The following is a 26,798-nucleotide window of genomic DNA, read 5'->3' as shown; positions in this document are numbered from 1 at the left end:
ATAAAAAAAATGAATTTTCTATACTTTCCAACCAACCATGTACTAAAATTTGAGAATTTAAGTAATGCCAAAATGTCAGTTGTTCTACTAATTTCTCATAATTGTGAATATAAAATATAAAACCCTAAAAAAGTAGTTTAATTTTTCTTCTTTTCTTTTTGCAATAATTTTGAAAGATTGATTTTGCTATAATTCAAGTAATTTCAATGGCTAATAACTGTTTTTCCGGAAGATTTTACCTTTAACGCAGAAAAATACAACAGTGTTTTAAGCTGTAATTTCATAACCATAAATGTAATATTTTTCACCTCGCCAACAGGACTGTGTAGTAGACAGAGAGCTGAACTCATACCAGAAAGGTCCTAGGTTCGATTCCCGGACAAGGCATGGATGTTCTTTCATTCTCTGTACTATCTGTCCTTACAGTGGGAGTAACGTTTGCCCACCTAATATGGCGTCCCTGAAAGAGTGGCCAACAAATCTGCCCTACTGATACCCGAAAAGTACCTTGATCTCTCCTTCGAAAGGCTTCGCAAAAGGAGATCCCCTCATGGCTTGAGTTTTCACGATGTGGTCGTCCAGCAGAGTCTGAATGTCATCTACCGAGGACAGAACATAAGTTCCTGTGTCTCGGTGAGCTACTGTAACGAACCGTATATCTTGCCACTCCTCTTTCATCTTTTTCAGAGCTTTCTCTAAACCAAGTTCCTAGTTTGTAAGAAAAATTAATTATTTAATATTGTCAACATTGGGGAAATAAAACAACAAGATTTTACAAGTGACATTTTTTAGGCTACGAGTAAAGTTATGTTACATCATGCATAATCATGTAAGTCAAAAAGAGAAATTCAAAATTGGAAATATTAGCACTTACATTTAGCGAAGTAAAAAAAATATATATATATAAGTCTTAATCTAAAGAAGAATGTTTTAAACCATTATATATAATTACTTAAATTATATTATAACCGTCATTGAACAGCCGACCCAATGTTTGGGTTTAAGACTATTAATGCTCAGTTCTGTAACCTTGTAATTTTGAACCAAATCCAGAAGACAAGGGAACTCCAGGATCAAGTATTGGAAAAATTTGCCCACGTAGAAGACTTTTTGATGGAACTAACCCGCATTTGTGTTACATGGAGAGGAAGACCACGAGAGCATACCCCGGTAACCCTGACCACGAGAGGTCTCTAAATGATGATTGGGCTACCACTGAGGATATTTCACGTCAGCACTGTGGTCAGTGCAAGCTGCCCGGTTCACCTCATTGGAAGGCAAATGCTATATCCCCTGGGCGATTGCGGCTCTACTTAAACTACAAACACTCAACATATTGCAGTACTGGCAATAGCACCATCTGTTGAGAAATAAGAGTCGTACTTTTGCCATCAGTGGATATTTTATCACCATTTTTTATTTTTTTAAAATTTCTTCAACAAATACGGAGAAATTTGAGAATGTACGGGTAAACAGCAGATAGTCGCAGGGGTGATTGTGAGCCCAAGTCAAAATTCCGGAAAATTTCTTTAAAAAAAAATTATTTTTTTTTAAATTGAAGTAAAATTTAAACAAGGTTTTTTTCTTTTTCTCAATATTTCTTAGTTTACTTAAAATATATTTAAAATTTTACACATACTTATGATGACCTGGAGAAGTAATTAAAATTTACAAATAAGTCTTTCTTTCTTGCTTTTATGATTATAACAACTATTTACTGATAAAAAATGAATATTAATTATGAATATAAGCTCATAAAATATCTCTCTGACTCTTCCTTACAAACAAATAAAATAAACTGTGTTTTTAAGTTCCACCTTTGAAAATTTGATTTCCGGAAACTTCTGTGATCAATGATTTTTTGAAACATCTGAACCTTCGATCTACGGAAACTACCGGATCACTGTTAGCGAAAATTCCGGAAATCCAGATTTTTTCCGGAGCACAATCAGTCCTGTAGTCGTAAAATACAGGAGTCTTTGTTAAAAAACAGGAGACTTGACAGGTTTATTTTAGCATGTCAAAGATTATTTTATTTTATGCAGTAGAGCTTTCAACTATCTTTTTTTTCTGCATATAATTTCTTAGACAGAAATATTTCTATAATTGAATTATCTATAGAATTAGTATATATTTTATTATATTCCCAGTTTGTTAGTGTGTTCCCAGTTTGTAAGAAAAATTATTATTTTAGCATGTCAAATATTATTTTATTTTATGCCTTAGAGCTTTCAACTATCTTTTTTTCTGCTACATTCTTATAATTTCTCTGACTGAAATCCTTGTATAACTGATTTATTTTCAGTATTAGTATGTATTTTAAAACCAAGTTCCTAGTTTGTAGGAAAAATTATTATTTTAGCATGTTAAATATTATTTTATTTTATGCATTAAAGATTTCAACTCTCTTTTTTCTGCTGCATATAATTTCGTAGACTGAAATATTTGCATAACTGAATTGCCATTAGTATTAGTATATATTTTGCAGCTTACAAAAAGTTTCAAAAGCCTCTATCTTATTTATTAACTTAAGCCTTGAAAGTGCCAGTTTTTTCCTAGAAGTGATTTAAAATAATTTTGGGATTGATTTATGAAAGTAAATTCCTTTACTTTATTACCTAAAAGATATTTGATATTAAAGAAAAAATTTTTGGCAATGTGGGTGGGATTTTGCCTACTGTAAAGAAATTACCCTTAAACTTTATCTTTAAAAGTAATAAATTCTGAGTTTATAATAACAAATAAACTTACAAGAGAAATAATCACATGAATGAATGGATCATACACAGAAATTCCCCAGTGTTAGCCTCCCTTCTTGACATTAAAGCTAAAAATCAATAATAATGTGGCGATGGTAGCTATCGACCCTATGTCAACCTTCATCTATGAAAAGGTACCCCAACATAGAATCGAGTTAACATGTCTTATATACTAGTGAATTGGTATTATATTTTTGTAGTGGTAGACACACTACAATAAATACATAAAATTAAACTGATTAAACAAATTCAAATTATTTAAGGAGATTTTTTTATATGTTACCAATGTACTAGAAACTCAATGAGTGAGTGACACAGTATTAAAAGATTATCTAAACACAGGGTTCCTACTCAACTTCAGAAAAAAAATTCCCCGACTTTTCCAGTTATTCCAGGCGAATCTCAATAACTGACTACTATTTTTTGACACTGTGATTGACAATTTTAAGACTGGTTACTTTCCAGGCATGATATAGGAATATTTTAGGTTTTTGTAAAAAAAAATTGCAACTTTCTCCGACTATTCCCTGATTTTTTAGAGTTAATATAAAATTCCCTGACAATTCCAGGCATTCCCCGTTCTCCCTGACCCGTGGGTGCCCTGTTAAAAATTGTAGCGCATGTTTAACAAAAATGAAATACAAATGTAGTAATTCATTCATTTCACTTTCAGTGTATATGTAAAGTTTAAATTTCAAGAAATTTTTCTTTAAATGTAAATATTCTAACTTATAAAATCAGCTGTTTCATAAAATCAAATGTTCTCTGAACAAACTTACACAGTGGGAAATGTGAATGAATACAGAAAGGATTTTCCAATTTTATAGTTCAATTACCTATCTTAAAAAAAGGCTTACTTAAAAATAAAAAACGGCTGGTGCAGGGTTTGAAAAAACTCAGAAATTTTACCCGTCCTCCTATGAAACTAACCCGTTGCTTCTAAATAAATAAAAATATTATTTTTTCTCATTTATTATAAACATTTATATAAATTACACAATTAATTAGTAGCTACTAGGATTACATTATACAGTAATAAAAGAAATACTTAGTTACTAATAGTAAAACCTAGTATTTCTTTTATGAAATAATTTATTTCCTTTATGAAATAATTTAAATGACAAAGGTCAAGTTATCTGGAATGTCAATTTATCCGTTTTTTAAATGAATCAAATATGACGTTTGCCAGTTCCACAATAAAGCCTATGATTTACAGAGGTTTCTGCACAGAAATCTGAAAGGGGTTTTCCATTTAGGTGAATGTTCATAATGGCGTTTAACGCTTACGAAATGTGTTTTTTTGTAAGTTCATTGCTGAAAAGTCCCTTTCAACTGCTGCAGTACTCCCAGACTGAAAAAACATCAATCCACCATGAGCAGTATGTTGCTGTACGGGATTTCTGGATTAGAGGGTCATTTTAGAAGTGCGGCGCTAGACTCTTGTAAGATAACAAAAATTGAAAGTGTATCACGAACATTAACGGGAAAATGGCAGTCCGCGCGGACGTCTGATTCGAGAAATTCGTCGTCCGCGGGAAATTTTTGACCGCCGAGGATGGGCGGTTTTTCGAGCCCTGGGCTGGTGAGTTTTACTGAATAATCAAATAATGAGAAAAACAAATAATGATTGAAGAAATTACCCGAGATGCTTTTGTACTGATGGGAGCAATCTCTTCCACATAATCATGGACATTCATTTCAATGAGGTCCTTGAATGTTGTCGAAGTGTCAGGTATCACTCTCTTCCCCACAATCTCAGACACCATCTTCCAATGGCGCAATTTCATTCCAGGATTGCACAAAACTATAATGGCTGGCACAATTCGCTACAATTAACATAAAATGATGTTACAATAATGAAGAATTTCAATGATTTGGTTGGTAGGTAGGCACTTTATTTACATCGCACTAGAGCTCCGCAATGGGCTAATGGCGATGGCTTGGGAAACATCCTTGAGAATTATCCGAAGACATGCCATCACAATTTTGATACTCCGAGGAGGGGATGGCTCCCCTCTACAGAGGAATGATGAGAACTATTCATCAAAAAAAGATCTAGAGAGTTTTCATTATTCATTAGTTTTTCTGTATAAAGTTTAGCCAATGTGGGACACATAACAAGATTTTAGACGTTCTATAGAATAACTAAGCATTCTATACATTAGATATATATAATGACATTCTCTACACTTCTATACAATTACTTAAATTTCATACATTGGCAGTAACCTGTACATCAAGAAAAACCAAAACTTTTATTTGGACGTAGTCTTCACTCTAATGTAATTTGTAAAACAATAGTTTCAGTCTAATTAACTTTATTGGATAGTGCAAATTTTTTTTAAAGGTATCAATAAGTGAATTCATAAAAAAAACTTATAATTGCAAGAAATATAAAGCAAAAATTGAAAGAAAGAAAAACTAGTTAGAAAAAAGAATTATCATAATTCCTCACTTGCAATAGTTTTCTTTTAACTGTTATGCACTTTCTATTTGTTGTTCAATGTAATTAAAAAAAAACTTTTACACACACACAAAAGCAAATTATGAGTGAAAAACAATCTTACGGCAAATTTGGTAATTCTCTTAATAGCATTGTCTGCAATTTCCAGAGGAGGAAGTGTTACTTCTGTGACTGTATTTCTTTTTGATTCCTTCAGTTTCTCCTTCAAAATATTTTGCAAGCCTCTCTTTATTTTGAAAGCTTTAATTTTAAATTCTGACACTTTGGCTTCAATAGCTGTGGCATCTAATTCATAAAACCCACCTTCCATCCACCTATTAAAATATATCATGTGAGTATCTAGGGAACATTTAAAAAAATCATCCACTCTTGTTATAAAGAGCACACACAAAAAAGGCGTTTTAACTTTATTTTAATATTACAATTTCAGAAAAAAAATTGGACTTTTCCAGGTATATCAGGTAAATTTCAATTGAAATCCAAACTATCGGGTTGTTCGGAAAGTAATTTCGCTTTTCCGGCAGAGGATTTAATTGTATTTTTTTCGAATCCAACTTCACACTTAAGTCGAATTATCATTATATGTTTTGAGAGCTGAAATAGCAAGGCTTGTGTGTGAAGAAGTTCAATTAATTCTACGCAGCAGTTGCACTTTAAGCAGGTTGGTGCACTTTAAGTAATAAGCAGCATTTTCGTCAGATTTTATTTTTTTACTTATAGAAAAGGTAAAAATGCTATTCATGCCAGAAAGAAATTAACCGATGTGTATGGAGAAGATGTGTTGACAGTATGTCAGTGCCAGAACTGGTTTGCAAAATTTCGATCAGAAAATTTTGATGCTGAAGATGCACCACATTCTGGAAGGCGGTTTGAAGCTGATAAAGATACGATAAAGGCATTAGTTGATGCAAATCCGCGAATAACATGTGAGATTGGTGAGAGGTTAAATTCATCGAATTCAACTGTTTATGACTACTTGAAAGAAGAAAATTTGCGTCGTCTTGTTGACTTCTGAGATTCGTTTCTCAAACGTCACGAAAATTATCCAATTTTGAAGAGCCCGATTACTGGTGACGAAAAATGGGTTCACTATAACAATGTCAAACACAAGAGATCATGGAGCAAAAAAGATGAACCGGCTCAAAGCATTTCGAAAGCCAATATCCATCAAAAAAGGTGATGCTGTCTGTTTGGTGGGGTATTAAAGGAATAGTTTTTTTTTAAAGTTTTTACTGGATAACACAACAATTAATTCAAAAGTTTACTGTCGTCAGCTGGACAAACTGAATGATGCACTTCAACAGAAAAGGCCAGAATTATTCAACAGAAAAGGTATAGTGTTCCACCAAGATAATGCGAGACCTCATACAAGTTTGGTCACTCGCCAAAAGCTTTAACAGCTTGAATGGGATACACTGACACACCCACCATATTCTCCAGATCTGGCGCCTTCAGATTATTATTTGTTTTGGTCACTACAAATGTTTTTGGACTGTAAAACCTTTACATCAAATGAAGAGGTCAAAAATCACCTGGATCAGTTTTTTGCCGGCAAAGACCAAAAATCTTATGAGAGTGGAATCATGCTACTACCAGAAAGATGGCAAAAGGTGCTGGACTAGAATGGTCAATATATAATTTAATAAAATATGTATTCATTATATAAAAATTGTCTTTCATTCCCCCCCTAAAAAAAACTAAATTACTTTCCGAACAACCCTATATATTTTATTTATACCATGCAATTTTTCATCAGAAAACGTTTTTTATTTGTTATGCTAAATATTAGATTTTGTGAGAGAAAAATTATAATAGAATGAGAATGGAAACATAGAAAAGTTTTACTAATAAGTGGAATTTTATAAAATAATTGTAATAGATGTTAGAATTATTTCACTCGAATCTTGATAACTGACAATTACACTGGTTATTTTCCAGAAATAACATAAGAATTTTCCAGTTTTTTTGAAAAAAAAATAGCAATTTTCTCTAACTATTCCCTGCTTTTTAGATTTAAAAAAAAATTCCTTGACAATTCCAGGTTTTTCCTGTTTTCCTTGACCTGTGAAAGCCCTGTTTCATCTTTTTAAGAAGAATGATAGTAGATTTATAGTTAAAATCTTAATTTCAACTTATAATGCTATAGTAAATTAACTAGTTCAATAAAGCTGAAATATCATCCTTAAATATTCCATAGATTGCCCTTTGGTTACCATTTTTTAAAAGACAAAAATAAGAAACAAAATTCTATGTATTTTTGCTGAAAAAACTAAAGGAAAAAAGGAACAGCTGACCATACTTAAAATAAATACTGCCATAGTAAATGAACTAGTTTAATATAGCTGACATATCATCCTTAAATATACCATGGATATTGCACTTTGAGTGGTTACCATTTTTCAAAAGACGAAAATACGAAACAAAATTAGCCGTATTTTCCCAGTTTGTAAAGAAAAACTCACAATTTTTAGTTATTTCAGATGATTTTTAAATTCCTTGTATTTTCCAGGTTTTCCCTGTTCTTGCCGTGGAGTGGCAATCGTGTTATTGTATAAGAAAATGTAAATTAATGAGTGTTAGCGAGAGAAGTTTGATAAGTGACATATGAGTACAATGAGGATTGACAATGAAGACTGAAGATTCCCATAATATATATACATTGAAACCTCCTGTTATGGACACTCCTGCAAAACGGACGCCTCTTAATACGGACATATTTTTAATTCCCCGGGAATCTTCAATGAGTAAACCATAATGTACATTCTCCGCAAAGGGGACACTCCCGTAACCGGACAGCCCTGAAACGTTATTTTCTATCTCTTCAACAGGACACTACTTTTTCTAAATTTGAAAAAATATATATATATTTTTGCTTTAAATTGCAAGGGGGGAATGCAACTTTTCACCATTTTTTAAAGCATGTAAATTTTTTGTCTTATCCCTAACTAAAAATATTGTTAAGCTGTTTTACTACTGAAGAATCAATCTTTTTCCTGTCACCTTGCCTTATCTTTGTAAAGAAAGGAGAGAAAATGATTCTGCTCTTCTGAAATAATTCAGACAGCGGCATCTTTTGATATTTTCATCTGGACCACACAAGTTGATCTTAAATGCTCTCAACACTTCTTCCTTTCCCATTGAAAATTTCTTTAATATGAAGACTGTATTTAACACAGCTGGGGTAGAAAAGAGAACAGAAGTATAATCTTTGAAATGTTCATATAAATGAAACATTTATCCACACACTTGATAGCTGATCCAGTATGAATAATCAACTCCATAGGTTCTCATGACTTACAGGTAGGCATTGCTTTTCTTTTCTGTGAATCCTGGGAGGTTTACTTTCAAGAAGGTTTTAATCATGTTCTCTATCAAATGATACGAAGGTGTAAGGGGATGTAAACCTAATAATTGAAACCGACTGAGGACTGAAATCTCCTATTCGGTATCATATGTCTAACTTGAGTATGTATGATGATAGAAAAATTATATTCATTTATCTGTATCTACATCTAAAATTATGTATCCATATCAAACTTCTTGATATATTCTTTTTTTAATTTTCTTAAAGTTTAAATAAATATCTTTGTAGATAGTTATTGTAGATTATTTAATTATTTCTACATCTTTAAAAATATTCTAAAAACAATTTACTGTGTTAAACTTCGTTATTAGGGAACCCTTCCTGTAAACGGACAACTCTCACATAAACGGACAATTTTTTCGGTCCCAAGAATGTCCCTTTAACGGAGGTTTCCCGGTATTTACAATAGCAAGGTTGCCACTCAAATCTGGAGAAAAAAATTCTAGTACATATTATACACAATATATTAAGAGAAAAAACACAATTACAGTGTTCTTGTATGAGCTGTATAGGGCTAACTATACTAGTTATAATTGCTGTAAAAACTAAGAGAATAAGGAATATATTTAAAACAAATAATGCTATAGTAAATAAAATATTTAATATGGCTGAAATACCATCCTTAAATATCTCATAGACAGGGTTCCCACTCTTTTTAACAAAGCAAAAATTAAGCACTTTTAAGGACTTTTTTTTAAATTAAGTACTTTTTTGAAAAATTAAGGACTTATGTGTTACATTTACTTTTGTGATGAATTTTAACAAAATTGTTTCCAGCCAAACCTGTTATTGGGAATTAACTTTCCATAATGTTACTTAACATTCTGGGAAAAAACATAATTAATTTTAAAGCAAATTGAACAAAAATTAAAAACAGTATATTAAGTTGCAATGTTAACTGAATAAAATTGAGTAGATTTAAATTTTTATGTAACAATCTGCTCATCCTTAAGAAATAAAAATAATAGCATAACAATCTAAAATTACATTGCAACAAAACAAATTATAAATAGTTACCAAATATTTAACTTTCTTGTTAGATGCAAATCATGCTTTCTCATTTAGTACTCAGGAAAAAACTTTCAAGTATTTTTGAAAAAAACTTGGTTTTTATCACAAACCCAATAAACTCCAGATTTTTCGTCACAAACCTAGGTAGGCTGGGATATTTCAAACCCTGTTTCTTACAGATCTGTCTAATTTTTAGTACAATCATGAATTTTAAAACATGTTATGCTTTCTATGAATTTACAGTTATTTATTACACATTGAAATATTATACAAATTTATTTAATTCTTCAAGATTTTGGGAAATAGTTTCCATTATGGATTCCAGTTCAATTAATTTTTCTGATACTTCTTTTCTTAGCGTTTCACTTAATTCCTATAAGCAGATGTGTTATACCAGTAGAACTAAACTTCTTGAATTCTGTCAATTTTGAACGTTAGTGTGCGTCTTTTACTCAGGTACCTGAAATATCCCCTTCCCTCCCAAATAAGCACTATCTCTTCCATATGCAGTATCCCCCTTGTCACACCATTCTTTCTTTTAGAATACTTCACTCTCCTCATGGAGTATTCATTCTAGGCAAAAGCCAGAATATATTAATAAGAGAATATATTAACCAATATATTAATGAAAGGACATCATTTCTTCCTCTTGTCTGTAATTGAACTGAAAAAATGGTCAAATCAACTATAGTGATGCTAAAAAATTAAGGACTTTAAAAAACCTTGCACCAAAATTAAGTACTTTAAAGGGCTCTTATTTTCCAAAATAAAATTTAAGCAGTTTTTAATGACTTATAAGGACTGTGGGAACCCTGATAGATCGCACTTTGAGTTGTTACCATTTTTAAAAGACGAAAATAAGAAACAAAATTCCCTGTATTTTCCCAGTTTGTAAAGAAAAACTCAAAATTCCCTGTTATTTTAGGTCTTTTTTAAATTCCCAGTATTTTCTAGGTTTTCCCTATTCTCCCTGTGGAGTGGCAACCTTGTTATTGTATAAGAAAATGTAAATTTATGAATGTTAGTGAGATTCGTGATGTATGAGTAAAATAAAGATTGACATTAAATTTCCATATATAGACAGAAATATATATGACATTATATATATATATATATGATAAGTATATATATGACATTATATATATGACATTATATATACATATATAGAGAGAAACTCCACTAACTCTTTTTCAGCCTCGTCCCAATCAATAAAAAGCTGGTAGAGTTGGATAAAAGGATTAATGGCATTTAATATCGTCTCAACTTCAGGATAAGTGCTTGGTGCTTGCTTTGCCAGAGACTCTTCCTAGAAACCAAGAATTAAATCCCAATCAATAAAATACAGTTTGGTTGAAAAAACAACATATCAAATAACTTTTGGCCTTATAATCAGATTTTTCAATGCAATATTAATGTTCTGATGAGTACTTGTATTATGAAATTAATTAGTATAAATGATTAATAACTATGAGAAAATAATTAAAATAAATAACTAATACCTATAAAATACAAACCTTATTAGTGTTTTTTTATTTAATTATTTTCTTCAAAAAAAAAAAAGGATGTTGTTACAGACCTCATTGATCCATGCAATGGATGCTTCAGCCATTTTGATTCTTCTGTGGAGCTGGAGTGCTTCCTTCCTGTATTCTTGAACCATGGATACGTCACCAAGGGTCACAAGATCACTTGTATGTTCTGACAAATTCTGCAAATCATTCTTCACTTTTTTAATGACAGCAGTTAATTTTTCCTCAAACCGCATTTTAGAATCTTCAAGAATCTATAATGAAATAAGTAAATATCAAACATTACCAAGGTTGGCAAAATTCAGATTATTTTTTGCTGTTGGCATATTTACAACTACAAAATCTAAATTGTGATAAAATGTATTAATAATGTTTAATATTATTTAAAAACATTATTATAAATAAAGAATTTAACATCTCTATTTTTTTTATATATCCGTAGTTGAACAGCCGATCCAGTTTTTGGATTTACGACAACTAATGTTCAACTCCGTAGCCTAGTAATTTTGAACCAATTCAGAAGACAAGGAAACTCCCGGTTCAGTACCCCCAGAGGTATTGATTTGCTATGGGAACATGAAGGCTTCGCGACTCGGCAGATTTAACATGCATCAGACACCATTGTCTTCAGCCAGTGGGAATCGAACCCATGAACTCTCGGACGTGGGCCCAGTGCCCTACCAACCAGGCTATCCTGGCCTAATAACTCTAACTTAAAATGGTTAAAATTATTATATAACAAACAGATTCTCCAAAAAGTAGACCTAGTTTAAAAACCTCACCAGGTTTTTTTTGGATAGGCCCCCTTGAAAAACACATGCAAGGTTTTTTCAAGGTTTTCTTTTTAAATTTTATGATACTAAATTAATAGATTTCACTTCAAAAGATAAACAATTAAAATTACTGTCATTTAAACAAAAACTTCTAAAAAGTCGAAGATAAATTAACTTTATATAAATGGAAATGCGTTCAACTTGCTTTGAAAGCATACTAATGTGCCATTATTTTAGATGGTAAAGTGAAGTATACTGTCCTAATGAAGAACACTTCAAGGAAGGGAACTTGTAAAACTTCACAAATATTTTTTCAATTTACATGAAATTATTATTATGCTTTTACTAATGAAATTTTCATAACAGATGCATAACTTTTGATACATAAATTTTGCAATTTTGAATATCAGATTGCATTGATTTAAATTAAATTTAAAAATAATTTACATCATTTATGCAGAAATATCAGTTTTTAAGAAATAAAATTATTCATATAGCTTAAAACTGTTATTGATTTTTCTTAAAAAAACTCTTAGATGTAATTTATAAATTAAGTTCATTATTACAAAACATAAAAAATTGCTTTCATGTATTTTAATCATATTTATGAAACTAATTAGTATTTCATTTTTTATGATTGCACTGAATTAGGTTTAGAAACTTTATCTGAGTTGTAGAGTAAGATGCAAAAATTGAAATCCAGAGTTTCATTTTTGGTAATAAAAAATGTGACGAATAAAAGTAGAGGTAAAATAAGAACAATGAAATATTTTTTAGGAAGACAAGTTATTATATTTTACTGCTACTGATTATACTAAATACTCAGCTGTGAGGCAATCTTGCTAAATATTCGGTCAAATAATTTTCTTCTTTTTTTTCATAATTAATGGTTAATTTATACAGATATATAAAAATAATTAATGATAAAAAATTGCATTAGAATTTCGTGTAAGATTTAGCTGAACTCTATCTTGTGTCATGTTAAATTAAAATTAATGCTAATTACGTCTTATCCCAGGTAAATAGCCATAAATAGGACAACTTTTTTTTTGTTGTTTGATTTAGATATTACTTCAATTCGTTGCAATGAATAGTTTTATAAAAACTTTATAGCATAAATTATGCAATTATACCAAACAAAATTAGATTTGCATCGTTATATTTCATACATTGAAAATTTATAGGTGTAATAAATATCCAAGAATCCTTTTTTTTTCCTCAATGAACCATAATAATAAAATAGTCAAAAACAATTTTTTAATATTGTCAAAACAATCCCATAGGCCAAAAACGATCATGGTATGGTTCCTTAATAAAAAAAAGCTCTAGATTTCTTCAGTTGTCATCAGTATAAAATTAGCAAAAAAAAATATATGGCTATTTTTTACCTATAAATTATTTATTTATTCATTACTTAGAGATATCTACTTATAATATTTATTTATCAAATTTATCAACTTTTCTTAATACTATTTTGTACTATTCCAGTTTGATTTTTATTATTACTCCAAACTAAAGACTAAAAATGATAGTCTTTTATAATAAACCCTAGCAACAATTATATCTTGGCTCTAGTTGGGCTCAAAATTGGCTCAATATGGGTCCTTTGTGAACATGCTCCGGGGGACCAAAATTGGGATGCCTAGATCTCTTAATATTGGTCCAATGCAGTGTCAATATCAGCCTATATAGGGTTAATATGGGGCTTATATTGGCTGAATAATGATTATAAAATATCGGTGAATCTGACAATTCTATATAAAGCCAATATTAGTAGTAAAAAAGTAGTAAAATATCGGAGGATCGGACAATTCTATATGAAGCCAATATTAGTTGTAAAAAGGTAGTAACATATCAGGTGAATCGGACAATTCTATGTAGGGCCCACATCGGAAAAATATAGGCTAATTGAACCCTTATTGAGAATATTGGTCCAATGAGTGAATATTCCTTCATGAATATTGGTCCAATGAGTGAATATTCCTTCATGAATATTGGTCCAATGAAGGCCCAAGTTATTTTTCTGCTAGGAAAAGCAATACTGTAATATTACCATATCACATAAAATTTTATGAAAAACATATTAAAAACGGTATTAAAATTAAAAGTTTTTACAATTATTCAACAGTATATAAGTTAGAATTACTTTTATAATAATCTTAATACAAAAATGCTCTCTATCAAAATTAAAAGAAAACTGAAAAGGAAGAGAAAACTGTTATTAAGAAATAACTTAAAACAATAATACAATAATGTCAATCAGGTGATTAACATTCACTTAATTTTACAGTAACTAAATTTGAATAATAATTTAAAAGATTGTAAGTTTGTTATACATTTTAATTGTACAAAACTGTAAGTTAAGTTTCAATGGTAACCGAGCAAAACGTTAGAGTTTTATTCCATTAGACTCTGGAACTAAATCTGTGTTAATAAAGGAAAAACTTTTTGGGATCTTTAGTCGAGTAATTCTAAATTTTTATCATGCAATCTGCCATTAAGAAATAAAAATCACAAAGCAACAGTCCAAAACCTCCCGAAAAATGGTTGCCTCGTTACAAAACAAGTCCTAAACAGTTACCAAGCATTTAATTTTCCTATTTGAAACAAATTCTGCAATGTCATTAACAAAAATTTAAAATATTTCTGAAAATCCCCCCACCCCCAAAAAAAGGCTTTTTTTAAAATCAAAAATAGGATAAATCCGAAGTTTTCATTAAAAAACCCGTGTTAGGCTGGACTTAAAAAAAACTGGATTTTCTTAAAACTCTTCAAACTCATCACAGAATAAATAACATCAAAGTTGCTATTAATCAAGCTTTTACACAGTTGTATGCAAAGACAAATACTAAATTTAATACTCAGGAACCAAATGAAGAATAAATTAAAATCAGTCAACAAAATAAAACAAATTAATTATTCTACACTACTTTTGGCAGAAGTCTTTCATTATTTCAATACATAAACTGCATATTTAATAAGTTTTAAAAAAATCTTTTATTTACACAAATATAAATTAAATGATTATAATTGAAATATGTTTATTAAACAGTAAAACTAAAACTAGACTTAGTGGCGCGACAGCCCATAGAGGGTCAAGGCCTACTATGCCTGTCTCAGTTTTCTTAACATTTGTGCTCTCAGGTGTAAAAGCTGATGTTCAGGTTGGTTGGTTAGCCCAACGCAGAACCCCCAGTGTTTAGTAGTTCCCAGGCTTCCTTGGTACTCATTTTATTAAACAGAAAATTATTTTATATACAACGAATGGAATGTTATAATTTAAAAGTTTCTTGACACATTAATCCCCATTCAGTCTCTTGAATTTATTTGCCTATTATGAACATCAAATAATAATTTATATACATTATTCCATCTCATTATTTCGTTGTAAAAAATTCATCATCAATAAAAGTTTTAAAAAAACATCAATAGAATGCATTTATAAATTATTGAAAATAAACTGTATCTAAAATTATTACTCAAAGAAATCATCCTATTCCTTAACTGTAAGAAGTAACAACAACAAATCCAGTAAAGAATATTTATTTCATTTTGAATTAAGAAGTCATATTAATTTTAATAGGTTGTTAATATACAAACAAATGTGCTTACCTAAAGTAATTGTTTTCAAATAAGTCTTTTGACAAGTTATTTATTAACAATTAGGTCATTTTTAGACCTATTAAAATTATTTAACACCTTAAAGTTTCAAGGTTATTTTTACACCTTTTAACAAAATAAAAAATAATGTCCTTAAAAATTTTTGAAAACATGTTTTATATAGGCTTATTTGTAACAAAATATTATAAACCATAATTTGCATTTATAAATTTAGCAAAAACAAGGTAACAGTTAAAATAAATATGAAATTTAAGAGGGAAATAAAATGTAAATAAATATCCGATAAAGATAAATAGGAATTTATTAATTTTTAGTTACGATCTTGAAGAACATCAGGATTGCAGTGTGTCATCAAATGCTTTTTGATATTCTTCAAATTGAAAAACTGTGTTTTTTTCGAAAGCAAATTTTTATTTTGTGAAAAACTCTGTTCAACATTAAGGGGTATATTTAAAATTAATTAAAAAAATATTAAAAAAAACATCTAAAGAAATCTATGGATAATGCTTTAAGAAAGGAAAAAAAAAGAATGCAAAAAAAAATTTTTTATCATGAGCATCCTAGCTCTGCTTATTACCACAATACTAGCACTGCTAGTATTGTGTTTTCACTACAGCGCGAGAACGCGAGAATCTCGCATATTTCTTAACATTCTCGATTAAAAAAATATTGCCGCGAGAAATTCGCGCATTCTATAAACTAATTTCAAAATTCGCGAATTTCTGGCATTTGGAAAAAAAATTCTCATTTGCGCCATTTAGAATAAAATCCGCTTCACATTTCCTCCTGGATCTTTTATTATTTTCAACATTTGCCCCATTATCCAGCTTCCCTATTTACCAGTATTGTTCAGAACCTTTAAGAACAACAGAACACCATCCTTCTGAACCACGGAACCTCATCATTTTTCCNTTAAAGCATCCTGTTTAAAAAATATAATAATTCAAACATAATTAAAAAAATTCTAATGCAAAATATGTTTTTTTTCAATAAAAGTTACACTTTAATTTTTTATTATCTGATAACAAAATTTGTTTCATTGATTTAGATTTTTCAATTCCTACTAATAGTTCACGCTCTCCCTATATATACTTATATATCTTGTTCAAATTTTCAATCGCTAATAAAATACTTCTTTATTCATCCACTCAAGCTCAAATAAATGTTTTTAAATTTTTTAATGGATGACACTTGATGTTTATACAGTTTTTACAAATATTAATTCGTTAATTAAATGTAATTAATTAATTTTAGTTTTATATGGGGGAAAAAATTTTAATTACTCAATAAAAAGTAACTAAAATAAAAATTTACTTTGTTGATCAAAGTAGGAATTGACTTTAAATTCTTTTTTTTTTATATATTACTTGCTTATCATGTACCTTAATTTTATCTAGAAGAATATTGAAATCAGTTTTCTTCTGTCTTTCAAATATATCAGCAAGAGCAACCATCTCTCTGGCGGTTTCTGGCACGGACAGCAGAATGTTTTTTAACTCGTTGAATTCTGCACAGATTCTTAAAATAAAATAAAAAGAATATTAAACTTAAACTAATTATGTATTTTATAAAAAAATTTTGAAACTAAGTATGTGCTTATATCATTTTTATTGTTTTCAAATTTAAAGTACTATCAAAAATCTATGGACATAAAAAACTGATTTTCCATATTTTCATTTGCTCACTTCCATATATTCACACTCAAATGCTCTAAACGCAAGGTTTTGAATATAAAAAAAAAGTTTAAAAGAAAAAGCTATTGGAAACATGGGACATAAGCAAATTAATAATTCAAATGCAAAAAGAGATACCAATTGTCTTTTCAAAAATGTTAAGTATAATGCCAAACATAAAAATAATTAATTGAATAGTGAAGTCTCTCTTCAGCTTGCTTCTCTGATATGCACTAGCATTTGCTTCCCAATCATTTTTGCTTCTTAATAATAAACAGAGTATTACGGCAAAATTAAAAAATTGCAAACAAATTTAACAAAGTTTCAAATTCTATTGGAATAATATTTTAAACTTATAATTTTGCTCTGTTATCATTGCCAATTCATCTATTTTTTTTCCTTTCAATTCTTATTTAAATTGGGCAATTTTAAAAATTTTTACCAAAAATAGTTTTTAGCAATAATGATAAAAATTTCTTCTTTATATTGTTTTTATATTTTCAGCAGTTATTTTAAAGTAATTATTTGGATTGCACACACTGACTGATAACATTTCTATCTAAAAATCTGGCTCCAATGTAGAATCCGGGGGCCCCTTGGTTTTGTGATAATTTTAGTTCAGTTTTGCTGAAATCTCATTTTTGGTTACCATGATGTAATTTGCAATCTTTCCTTTTAATGATATCACCTTCGGGTTATAGAAACTTTTGTCTAAATTGCTGAGATTGGTTCTTGGCTTATTTACATACATATTCATTTATTAGTGAATCGCCAAAAATGAGAGTGACCCCCGATTATAAACTTTTACCAAAAATTTAAATTAACATATTTACCATAAAAGTAAATGTAACCATTAATTACCATAAAAGTAACATTTTTGCAAATTAATAATTGCAAAATTAGTAACTAAATATCTTTATCATAAAATGTTGCAAAACAAGATATTATCATGCAATTATTTTGTAATATAATAAGGGAGTAATGCTTTAAGTTTTAAGCCTTTAAAATTTTGATTAGTTATCAAATGGAAAAATATAATAATATCAAAAAAATACTAAGAAGGAATGATATTGAAAAATAAATATCAGAAGTAAATACCAGTAAGAAATAAATAATTAATTTACAGACAAATATAAGTTTTATTAATTTTATGCTGATGACAGAGTGGATCTTTTGTATATTTTAAAGATCACATGCAATATTTCTATCCAATGAGAGTGCACAAAATGGTAAGACAATATTCATCCTTTTATAATATCAGGGTTCCCACTCATTTTGCAATAAAAATTCCCTGACTTTTCCAGGTATACCAGGTAAATTTCAATGAAAATTGAGACCATATTTTCATCTGAAAACTTAGAATCTTTTATTTGTTATATGAAATATTAGATTTCCTGTGTAAAAAAATATTATTAAATGAAGATGGGAACATTTCAGTTTGACTAAAATGTGAAATTTTTATAACAAATAACAAAAATGTGAAATTTTTATAACATGTAAGAATTATTTAACTCACATCTCAATAACTGATTACTGTTACTGACAATTTTAAGACTGGTTATTTTCCAGGTATAAAATAGGAATTCTCCAGGATTTTGTGAAAAAAATTGCTACTTGCCCTTACTATTCCCGGATTTTTGGAGTTAAAATAAAATTCCCTGGCAATTCCAGGTTTTCCCTGACTCGTGGGAGCCCTTTAATAGAGAAGTGCTAATATCAATAGAGTCTCGTAAATTTTTAGAAGTTCATAACATAGAAAACAATTTTTAAGTAATATTTGAGATAAAGGACATGCAAAAGAAACTCTTATTTATTTTTGGAACAAATTATGTACAACTATATATATTTTTTAAGCAAAATGTAAATTTATTAAATATCCTTTTTATTAACTTCTGTTATTAATAAAACAATTTCTATTGGTTAATTAATTTCTATTTAGCTAAAATGGGATATAGACTAGGGACATCCAATCTTTACATGTGAAGGGCCACTTGTACAGCAGATTGATCAACAAAGTATTTATACATCAATTATAAAACATCATTACATCATTATAAAATAATCCTGTAATATCACTTTATCAGGCGAAGTTTTGTAACAAAATATTGAAAAATTTCCTGAATAACATATTGAAAACTGTATATAACTTAACAATTTTGAAATTATTACTAAACAGCAAATGTGTTATATTTACTTTTATGATGAATTTTACTCAAAATTATTTCCAGCAAAACCTGTTATTGGAGATTAACTTCACATAACATTACTAACTGTTAATTTTTGACAATCTGGCGAAAAACATTAACTAATTTTAAAGCAATCAAAAATTGAATAAAAATTAAAAACAGTATATTAAGTTTCAATGTTGACTGAATAAAATGATTATAAAAATCTATGGATATTTTAATTAAGGAGNCAAAAATGAAAATTTAGGAAAAAGTATTTTGTGAAACTACCGTTTTTTCTAAAGTTGAATTTGTGAAACTACCATTTTTTCTAAAGTTGAATTTGTGAAACTACCATTTTACCTAAAATTGAATTTGTGAAGGTACAGCTAAACGGTAGTAAATTTGGCCTGGACAGACCCCTGAAAGGACATACAAAAGAAGCTCTTATTTATTTTTGAAACAAATTATGTACAACTATATATATATTTTAAACAAAATGTAAATTTATTAAATATCCTTTTTATTAACTTCTGTTATTAATAAAACAATTTCTATTGGTTAATTAATTTCTATTCAGCTAAAATGAGATATAAACTAGGGACATCCAATCTTTACGTGTGAAGGGCCACTTGTACAGCAGATTGATCAACAAAGTATTTATACATCAATTATGGTAATTTTTATACAAGTAGCAATGTTTTAGATATCAGTTTTTTGATCAGTTAACTTAGTAATATAGTTGTAAAGATTTAAATGCTTTTAAATATTAAAATTTATTTAAATCAGAATAATTCCAAACTGACACTTTCATAAAATAATAATAATAATTAGATCTCTGATCAAAAAGAAGATTTATTGAAAAAAAATAGAAAAATGGGAAAAAGCAACAGATTTTTTTTACATGATATCACATAATAGAAAGGTTTATTTCAAAATAAATAAACTGCAATGTTTAAAGAATAAAAGTAAAATAAATATTTTATTGAGCAATGTAAATGCAAGTTAAGTGTTTTAATTAAAGAAATTGTATAGTTGTCTAAAATTGTTTAAAATGAAACAAACACATTATTGCTCAAAATAAGATTCAACATTTTGTAGGGAACATACTTTTACTTTAGGACATTTATATTTAGTGAATTATAAAAGATTTTATAAATATTAAACAGTTTTTAAAGCTATAAAAATGTGAAATAAAGTTAAAAAACAGTAAATAATTTTTTAATCTACGTTCAAATTTCACATGTTGCAATAATAATGCATTAAAAATATCGAGTTTTCGAAAAACTATGTGGAAATGAGTAGCAACAACTTCCAAAAAAAAACAATCGTGCAATAGAATGGTGATGAAATTGGAGCAAAATAGGCAAGTATTTAAAGTGATTATTGAAATGCAAGATACGAAACGTATAAATCATGATAATATTGCATTAAAAATATCAGCATTTTCAATACTACATGGAAAGCAAAAACTGTCCCCTTACCTTAAAATAACTTGAATGGACAATGAAATAGGCATAAATAAAGCAATCCTCAAAGGTGATTATTAAAATAAGCAATTTCAAACTCCAGGGTTCCCCCCAAAAATTTAGCACTTATAAGGACTTTTTTTTTAAAAAAATTTAGAACCTTTTTGAAAAGTTAAGTACTTGAAAAATAGCACATTCGATGATTGTTGATCATTGAATATACAAATACCACAAGTGAAAGGGACAATTATTTACCTTTCTTTAAAAAAAATTAATAAATAACAAAAAACAATTTTGTAATAATGTAAGCACTGTAAGCCAAAGAAGTACCAGGCAATTTTTGCAAACCTTAGTCGGTTTTCTTAAACATTTTCAGGTTAAAGGTTAACGTCATCTATGAAACTAATCCATATTCCATTTTTAACGATTTCATTGAAATTGAATTGTAAAATTAAGGGCAGAAATTAAGATTTCCAATTTTTTTCATGTATATTAAAAAATAAGAGTAAATAAAGAAATTTGGCAAAAATATTGAAAAAATTATATCACGTTTTTATATCTCGCTACTAAACCTTCATCATATAATCAGTTGTGGGCTAATCTTGCTAAATATTCAGTTACGCCAAAAAATTCTTTCTTTTTCTATTAATAAAATATTTCATTCATAAGGGTTGTTTGTGGTCACTCTAATCGATAGCTCAAGGTTTATTTCGTAAATAAGAAGAACACTGGTCTTCAATGGACTGTAGTACTTTATTTTTCAAGACACACGGACTACGTCCGCCATTTATGAAGTTCTCAAGGTATATATAAATCTTTCACAAAAAAGGGTGGCGCGGCAGTCGCACATGCGCGAACATGCCGCCCGGCATTGCAATGTTTCAACATTCAATTAATATGTAATTTAACAAAGCACAATTTGCATTATTTAAAAAATCTTTACAAAGCATTTAGATGATAATTAGTAACACTGATACAAATAAGAAAAAAAAAAACAAATTAATGATACTTTACACTGCAACCGATCTTCTCATACAACAAATATTCAATTCAAAATAAAATTAAACATTAGAATATTTTTATGATACAGGTAACAAGCATATTTTAGAAATAGACCTCTTAAGGGTCCCGTGCTGGGTTTTCACTTCTACAACTCTGATTTTCTTATCAGTGCCGTAAAACACTTTAATTATTCTCCCCATTAACCATTTATTAGCTGGTAAATTATCCTCAATAATTAAGACTAGACTACCGATTTTGACATTGTCCTTTTCGAATCTCCACTTGCCACNATCATTAAATTTTTCGCTTTTTCACCTAACAAATTTAGCAGTATTTCGGATTTTAATTCTTCGGGCACATTTTTCGTTTTAAACGCTTTCTCGAGGGATTGGAAAAACAAATTAAATGCTTCAGGTTTAGAGGGAACGGATATGGTAAGGGTTTTTATACTTTTTATTAAATCTTCGAGACGGTGCGGCGGCTCTAGCTCGCTAATAGTTTCCGATTTCGAAGAATTGTGCGATTCTTTTCGCACATTAGATAATTCAATTTCTTTCTCTAACTGAGCGAGTTTAATTTTTTCTAACTCTAGTTTTGTTTGGTTATCTTTCTCTAACTGAGCTAATTTAGCTTTTTCTAACTCATAATTGTTTTTCTTTTCCTCAAGAATATTATCAATCAAACTCTGAACGTAATCACTATCGTTTTTATAAATCTCACTATTTTCAATTAGCTTCTTTATATCAATAACTCTTGCCCCTTCTTCAACTTTTAAACTTAACTCGTCTGCGACGACTTTTAATTCGTCTTTTTTTAGTTTATTAAGGGACATTTTTTAAACACACTAAAATAACTCAATGTAAATAGACACACTGAATAACTCAAAGTAAATTTTGCACAATGAATGAAACAAGGGAAATTGCTCTTACCTCAGAATTTCGGCTTCTTTTTTATTTTCACTCACTAATAATTTCACTCAAAGATAATATAAATTCCATTGTTAAGTAACACGAGCATCGTACACATAGTTCGTTTCGGTATGCACTTTAAATGATTTCCATAAATCACTAATTCGCTTCCGGGTGACTGGACCACATGTTTGTGGTCACTCTAATCGATAGCTCAAGGTTTATTTCGTAAATAAGAAGAACACTGGTTTGCAATGGACTGTATATCTCTTTATTTTAAATAGCTCACGGACTACGTCCGCCATTTATGAAGTTCTCAAGGTATATATAAATCTTTCACAAAAAAGGGTGGCGCGGCAGTCGCACATGCGCGAACAAGGGTATTAAAAGAAGTAAGGGTATGAAAAGAAGATTTTTAGCATTAAAATAATTAATACTAAAAAGTTGAATTAGAGTTGTGCATGAGAATATTTTTCTTGACTCTGTCATGTTAAATTAAGTCCTATTCAATTAAAAACAGGCCATATTAATATCTAAGCACATTAAATCATTCCAAATTTTTTTCATCACGCTTGACTTAACATATAGTTTTAAATTCATTGCAATAAATATTTTTATAAAATTTTTATGGAATAAAAAAGCAATTATGTTTGAGAAGATTTATAATTTTCAAACTAATATGTTTTTTATCAGTTCTCGGTGAAACATATTAATAAAAGGGTCAAAAAGGATTTTTCAAAGGTATAAAGACATTCCTAACGACAAAAAATTAACAAATACTGATAAATTATTTATTTTCTCATCATTTATCGATATTTAATAGTAATATTTCTTTATCATCCCCTATCATTCTTAATATTATTCCCTATTATTATTATGATTTGATATTTTATTTTTATCAAAAATTAATAGTTTGAAACTGAAAAAGGTATTTTTTTATTATAAAATAATCCTGTAATATCACCTTATCAGGCGAAGTTTTGTAACAAAATATTGAAAAATTTCCTGAATAACATATTGAAAACTGTATATAACTTAACAATTTTGAAATTATTACTAAACAGCAAATGTGTTATATTTACTTTTATGAGGAATTTTACTCAAAATTATTTCCAGCAAAACCTGTTATTGGAGATTAACTTTACATAATATTACTAAACAATCTGGCGAAAAACATTAACTAATTTTAAAGCAATCAAAAATTGAATAAAAATTAAAAACAGTATATTAAGTTTCAATGTTGACTGAATAAAATGATTATAAAAATCTATGGATATTTTAATTAAGGAGATTTTAATTTTTATATATTAAGCTGCTTATCCTTAAGAAATAAAAATAATAGTGCAACAATCTAAAACTTCAACAAAAAAAAATTGCATTGCAACAAATCAAATTATAAATAGTAACCAAACATTTAACTTTCTAATTAGAAGCAAATCATGCTTTCTTATTAAGTACTCAGGAAAAGAAATTTTAAGTATTTTTGAAAAAACTTGAGGTTTTCATCAAAAAACCAATTAACCCCAGGTTTTTGATGAAAAACCTAGGTAGGCTGGGATTTTTCAAACCCTGTATATTACAGATCTGTTTAATTTTTAGTACAGTCATGAATTTTAAAAAAATGATACTGCTTTCTATAAATTTACAGTTACTTATTACACATTGAAATATAATGCAAATTCATTTAATTCATCAAGATTTTAGGAAATAGTTTTCGATATAGATTCTAGTTCAATTAATTTTTCTGATACTTTTGTTCTTAGGGTTTTACTTCATTCCTATGAGCAGATGCTTTACCAGCAAAACTAAATTTCTTAAATTCTTTCAATTTTGAAGGTGAGTGTGGGTCTTCTACTTAGGTACATTAAAACTGCCCCCCATCCCAAAAAAGCACTAACTTTTTCATATGCAGTATCCCCTTTGTCCACACTATTCTTTTCTTTTATAATGTTTCCCTCTCCTCATAGAGTCTTGTTCTAGGCAAAAGGCAGAATATATTAATGAAAAAACCAATATATTAATGAAAGGACTTGTTTTATTCCCTTTGCCTGTAGCCTCCCCCCACACATTCCTTTTTGTCTTTCTAAAATGTTTTACTCTCGATGCACGGTCTAATTCTAGATGATAAAAGAACGGCTTTTTGTTTTAAAAAATATAACTGAAAAATTGTTCCTATCAACTGTAATGATGGTGAAAAATTAAGATCTTATACCAAAATTAACTATTTTTAAGGACCCTTATTTTCCAAAGTAAAAATTAAGCAGTTTTTAAGGACTTTTAAGGACCGTGGGAACCCTGAACTCACAAATCATAATAATAGTGTACTAAAAATATTGAAATTTTCAAAACTACAGGGAAAAGTGAAAGAAGAACTGCCGAAAGAACACAAAAAAAATTTCCTAGATTTATCATGAAATTAACTCCAATAAAGCACACATTTAAATGCACAATTCAAGTACCATACAAATATATTAAAAATACTGGTATTTTCATAATCATGTCGAATTGCAGAGTAATAACTGCTGAATAAATGATTTGAAAAATAGCTTGGATTCATGATTAAATTGGCACGAATAAAGAACATCAAAAGTGATTATTAAAATATGCAAATTTAAAACTCGCGGGACGAAATAAAATTTTAATATATTAAAACTGTAAGACAGTGTGGATACCTGTTGTAATAATTGCCACAAAAGTGATCAAAAGAGTCACAGATTTAAGATAGAATCTGTGAAATCTGAGCGTTTAAAAGAGACAAATTGAAAATGCAATTCAAAATAAATTCGATCTTTTTTTTCTTTTCAAAACAAAGAAATAGTTATAATTATTTTTTATTGTGTTCAAGTGCTGCTGCGGGTTAACCCTCATACAGACATTAATTTTTTAATAAAATTCTGAAACAACACTTTTAAAGTAGGCTTTATACAAGGTCCGGCTATTAATTTCCAGGACTGACGTAACTGTAGGAGAAAGAAAAGCCGGAAGATGGCGCTAATGATTGCATATTGAAGAGTGTTTTGTTGGGCATGTTCAGTGCAATCGGCGCCATTCTGAAGTGAGTGGTTCTCGTGGAAAGGCGCATTAAAACGGAGCTCTTAAATTCCTGTTGTCGAAGTGAAATGGAGCAAAGAATTAACATTAAATTTTGCTTCAAATTGTGCAAGACAGCTGCAGAAATCTACGAATTGTTAAAACAAGTTTACGGCAAGGATGCATTATCTCGCTCAAGAACTTTTGAATGGTTTAAACGTTTTCGAACGCGAAAGCGTGGAGGATGATCCGCACCCAGTTTGGCCGCAGTTCGCACGCAAGCCGGAAACAATTGAAAAAGTTCGCGCCCACACATTGTGATTGCTGTGAGGCGATTCTCAGCTCAGCATGGTGTCGTTGAGTCGCAGCATCCACCATACCCGCCAGACCTAGCACACACTTTTTCCTGTTTCTTAAGCAGAAGAATTCACTGAAGGGAACAAGATTTCAGGATGTCGAAGCCTCCACGAAAACTGTAACGTCACTAATAAAGAGCATTCCAAAAGAGGACTTTAAAACTGCTTTCCGAAATTTGTACAGCCGAGCACAGACGCGCATTANAGGGAAAAGTGAAAGAAGAACTGCCGAAAGAACACAAAAAAAAATGTCCTAGATTTATCTTGTAATTAACTCCAATAAAGCACACATTTAAATGCGCAATTCAAGTACCATACAAATATATTAAAAATACTGGTATTTTCATAATCATGTGGAATTGCAGAGTAATAACTGATGAATAAACGATTTGAAAAATAGCTTGGATTCACGATTAAATTGGCACGAATAAAGAACATCAAAAGTGATTATTAAAATATGCAAATTTAAAACTCGCGGGACGAAATAAAATTTTAATATATTAAAACTGTAAGACAGTGTGGATACCTGTTGTAATAATTGCCACAAAAGTGATCAAAAGAGTCACAGATTTAAGATAGAATCTGTGAAATCTGAGCGTTTAAAAGAGACAAATTGAAAATGCAATTCAAAATAAATTCGATCTTTTTTTTCTTTTCAAAACAATGAAATAGTT

The 26,798-nt window shown here is 29.2% G+C and overlaps 2 protein-coding genes across 2 annotated transcripts in view; both read right to left on the bottom strand.

The window, feature by feature from the left end:
* The window catches only part of LOC107454707 (dynein axonemal heavy chain 7), a 127,184-nt gene extending 115,807 nt beyond the window's left edge, over positions 1–11,377 (bottom strand). The window contains exons 1-5 of the mRNA XM_071187076.1: positions 11,175–11,377; positions 10,783–10,904; positions 5,327–5,537; positions 4,400–4,585; positions 508–708 (exon numbers count right to left, since the gene is read on the bottom strand). Of these exons, the coding sequence (XP_071043177.1) occupies positions 508–708; positions 4,400–4,585; positions 5,327–5,537; positions 10,783–10,904; positions 11,175–11,363 (909 nt within the window). The 5' untranslated portion in view covers positions 11,364–11,377. The remainder of the gene's footprint in view (positions 1–507; positions 709–4,399; positions 4,586–5,326; positions 5,538–10,782; positions 10,905–11,174) is intronic.
* A 5,045-nt stretch (positions 11,378–16,422) lies between these two features.
* The window catches only part of LOC122268370 (dynein axonemal heavy chain 12-like), a 33,341-nt gene continuing 22,965 nt past the window's right edge, over positions 16,423–26,798 (bottom strand). The window contains exons 13-14 of the mRNA XM_043049631.2: positions 16,904–17,039; positions 16,423–16,443 (exon numbers count right to left, since the gene is read on the bottom strand). Coding sequence (XP_042905565.1) covers positions 16,423–16,443; positions 16,904–17,039 — 157 coding nt within the window. The remainder of the gene's footprint in view (positions 16,444–16,903; positions 17,040–26,798) is intronic.

Source organism: Parasteatoda tepidariorum, chromosome 10 (assembly GCF_043381705.1).
Source record: "Parasteatoda tepidariorum isolate YZ-2023 chromosome 10, CAS_Ptep_4.0, whole genome shotgun sequence".
In the NCBI taxonomy this organism is placed as follows: domain Eukaryota; kingdom Metazoa; phylum Arthropoda; class Arachnida; order Araneae; family Theridiidae; genus Parasteatoda; species Parasteatoda tepidariorum.
This window is presented reverse-complemented; position numbering and strand designations above follow the sequence as displayed.